The 1,611-nt window shown below is 43.3% G+C and overlaps 1 protein-coding gene across 1 annotated transcript; it reads left to right on the forward strand.

Annotated features, from left to right (window-relative positions):
- Positions 1 to 463: 463 nt before the first annotated feature.
- Positions 464 to 946, forward strand: LOC145275213 (putative T4-type lysozyme 1). The gene has a single exon (XM_080127640.1). It carries the CDS (start codon positions 464 to 466, stop codon positions 944 to 946), a length of 483 nt encoding a protein of 160 aa, XP_079983766.1.
- The last annotated feature ends 665 nt before the right edge of the window (positions 947 to 1,611 follow it).

Here is a 1,611-nt window from a genome sequence, read left to right on the forward strand (position 1 = left end):
TATGTACTGCGGCATTGCCATGAAAGGCAATAACCAGGAGCGTCCTTTTGTTGTTACAGGCAAGCCAGCTACATGTATTGACCCTGAGAACTGGCGCGACGAGATTGGTCAGCAAGTTTGCTTCAATAACTCGTTTGAAGAGATCTACAAGCTTGAGGCTTACCGAAAAATGACGGCACCTAAGTTGCCTGAACATGCACCGGCACGAGACGGCTTCAAACTGTATGAAGGTAAGCCAGTTGTGCGAGATGCATACCAACTTACCAAGCGTGATCTGATCACTATGACAATTATCGGTGACGGTAAGAAAGCAAGTATTCAAATCGAAGGCTCTATCATCGAATTTGCTTTCCATTGCTCGATGAACGAAATCAAAGCTGGCGATTACGTGGTATTTCTTAATGCGGATGATACATACCACTGTAGTGAAGAAGTGTTTAACGATCGAAATGTGGTGAACTAGATGAAAGCATTTGAAATCTTTTTAGCCCTAATTCACTTCGAAGAAGGGTACAAAGCAAAGCCGTACTATTGCAGTGAAGGTTACCCAACCGTTGCTATTGGTTGGCGTATTGGTCCTAAGGGCGCGTCACTAGATAACTACGATATGTACGTTACAAAACCAGTGGCTAAGGTGCTGTTAACAGACCGCGTTAACCACATCATTGATCGCCTTAGTAAGTTTGATTGGTTCTCAAGCCAGAACGAAAGCCGAAAAGCTATCTTGATCTCTATGGCATACCAGTTAGGCATTCGAAAGCTATTCAAGTTTGAAAAAATGATTGAAGCATTGGGTAAGCACGACTTTGAAGGAGCAGAACGCGAAGCGATTGATAGCATTTGGTACAAACAAACCACAAACCGAGCAGTGCGCCATTCAGGCGTTCTACGTAGTGGAGATTTAAAACTTTGCTACGGTGATGAATTGGATAAATACCGTCTATGAGTGTTGATTCGTTTAGCTTTGGTAAAGCTGTTGAGCTAATGAAGCGTGGTAAGCGAGTTGCTCGTCATGGTTGGAATGGTAGCGGCATGTTTTGTTACTACGTTGCATCCGGCAAAGCAGCAGCGAACCATGATGCTTTGAAAGGATTATTTCCAACAAATACAGTTTCATACCGACCATATTATGCCCTTAAAACGGCACAAAATGACGTGGCTGTATGGACCCCAAGTACTTCAGACTCACTTGCAAATGATTGGTTTGTAGTCACCGACGATCAGGCAAAATCATTCTGTGAAGATAAAGGCATTAATAATCAGTAGCTTAGGCTGATTTTTTTACACGGTGGCATGTTTCGTACGTGTCATTGTGTTATTAACAAATACCCCATATAATTTCTTAAGCGACATTGTGGTGCTATCGGGACACTACTTACAACAAAGCCAACTGGTGATCTTTATCACTCAGTTGGCTTTTTTGTACGCGGTTACCGCGTCAGACCAACTTACGCAGCTATGGCGAGAAATAGCGAGGGAATAATGACTTTAGAACTTGACCAAGCACTTTTAACAGGCGATGCGGACAGCATCAATGAATCACTAACAAGTCTAGAGTTTGACGAAGCTCTGCTGTTTGGTGACGACGATGGTGGAAGCGAGTCTACGCAA

The sequence above is a fragment of the Euprymna scolopes genome, unplaced genomic scaffold (assembly GCF_053919585.1).
Source record: "Euprymna scolopes isolate OS-2025 unplaced genomic scaffold, ASM5391958v1 sca662, whole genome shotgun sequence".
NCBI classification, from domain to species: domain Eukaryota; kingdom Metazoa; phylum Mollusca; class Cephalopoda; order Sepiida; family Sepiolidae; genus Euprymna; species Euprymna scolopes.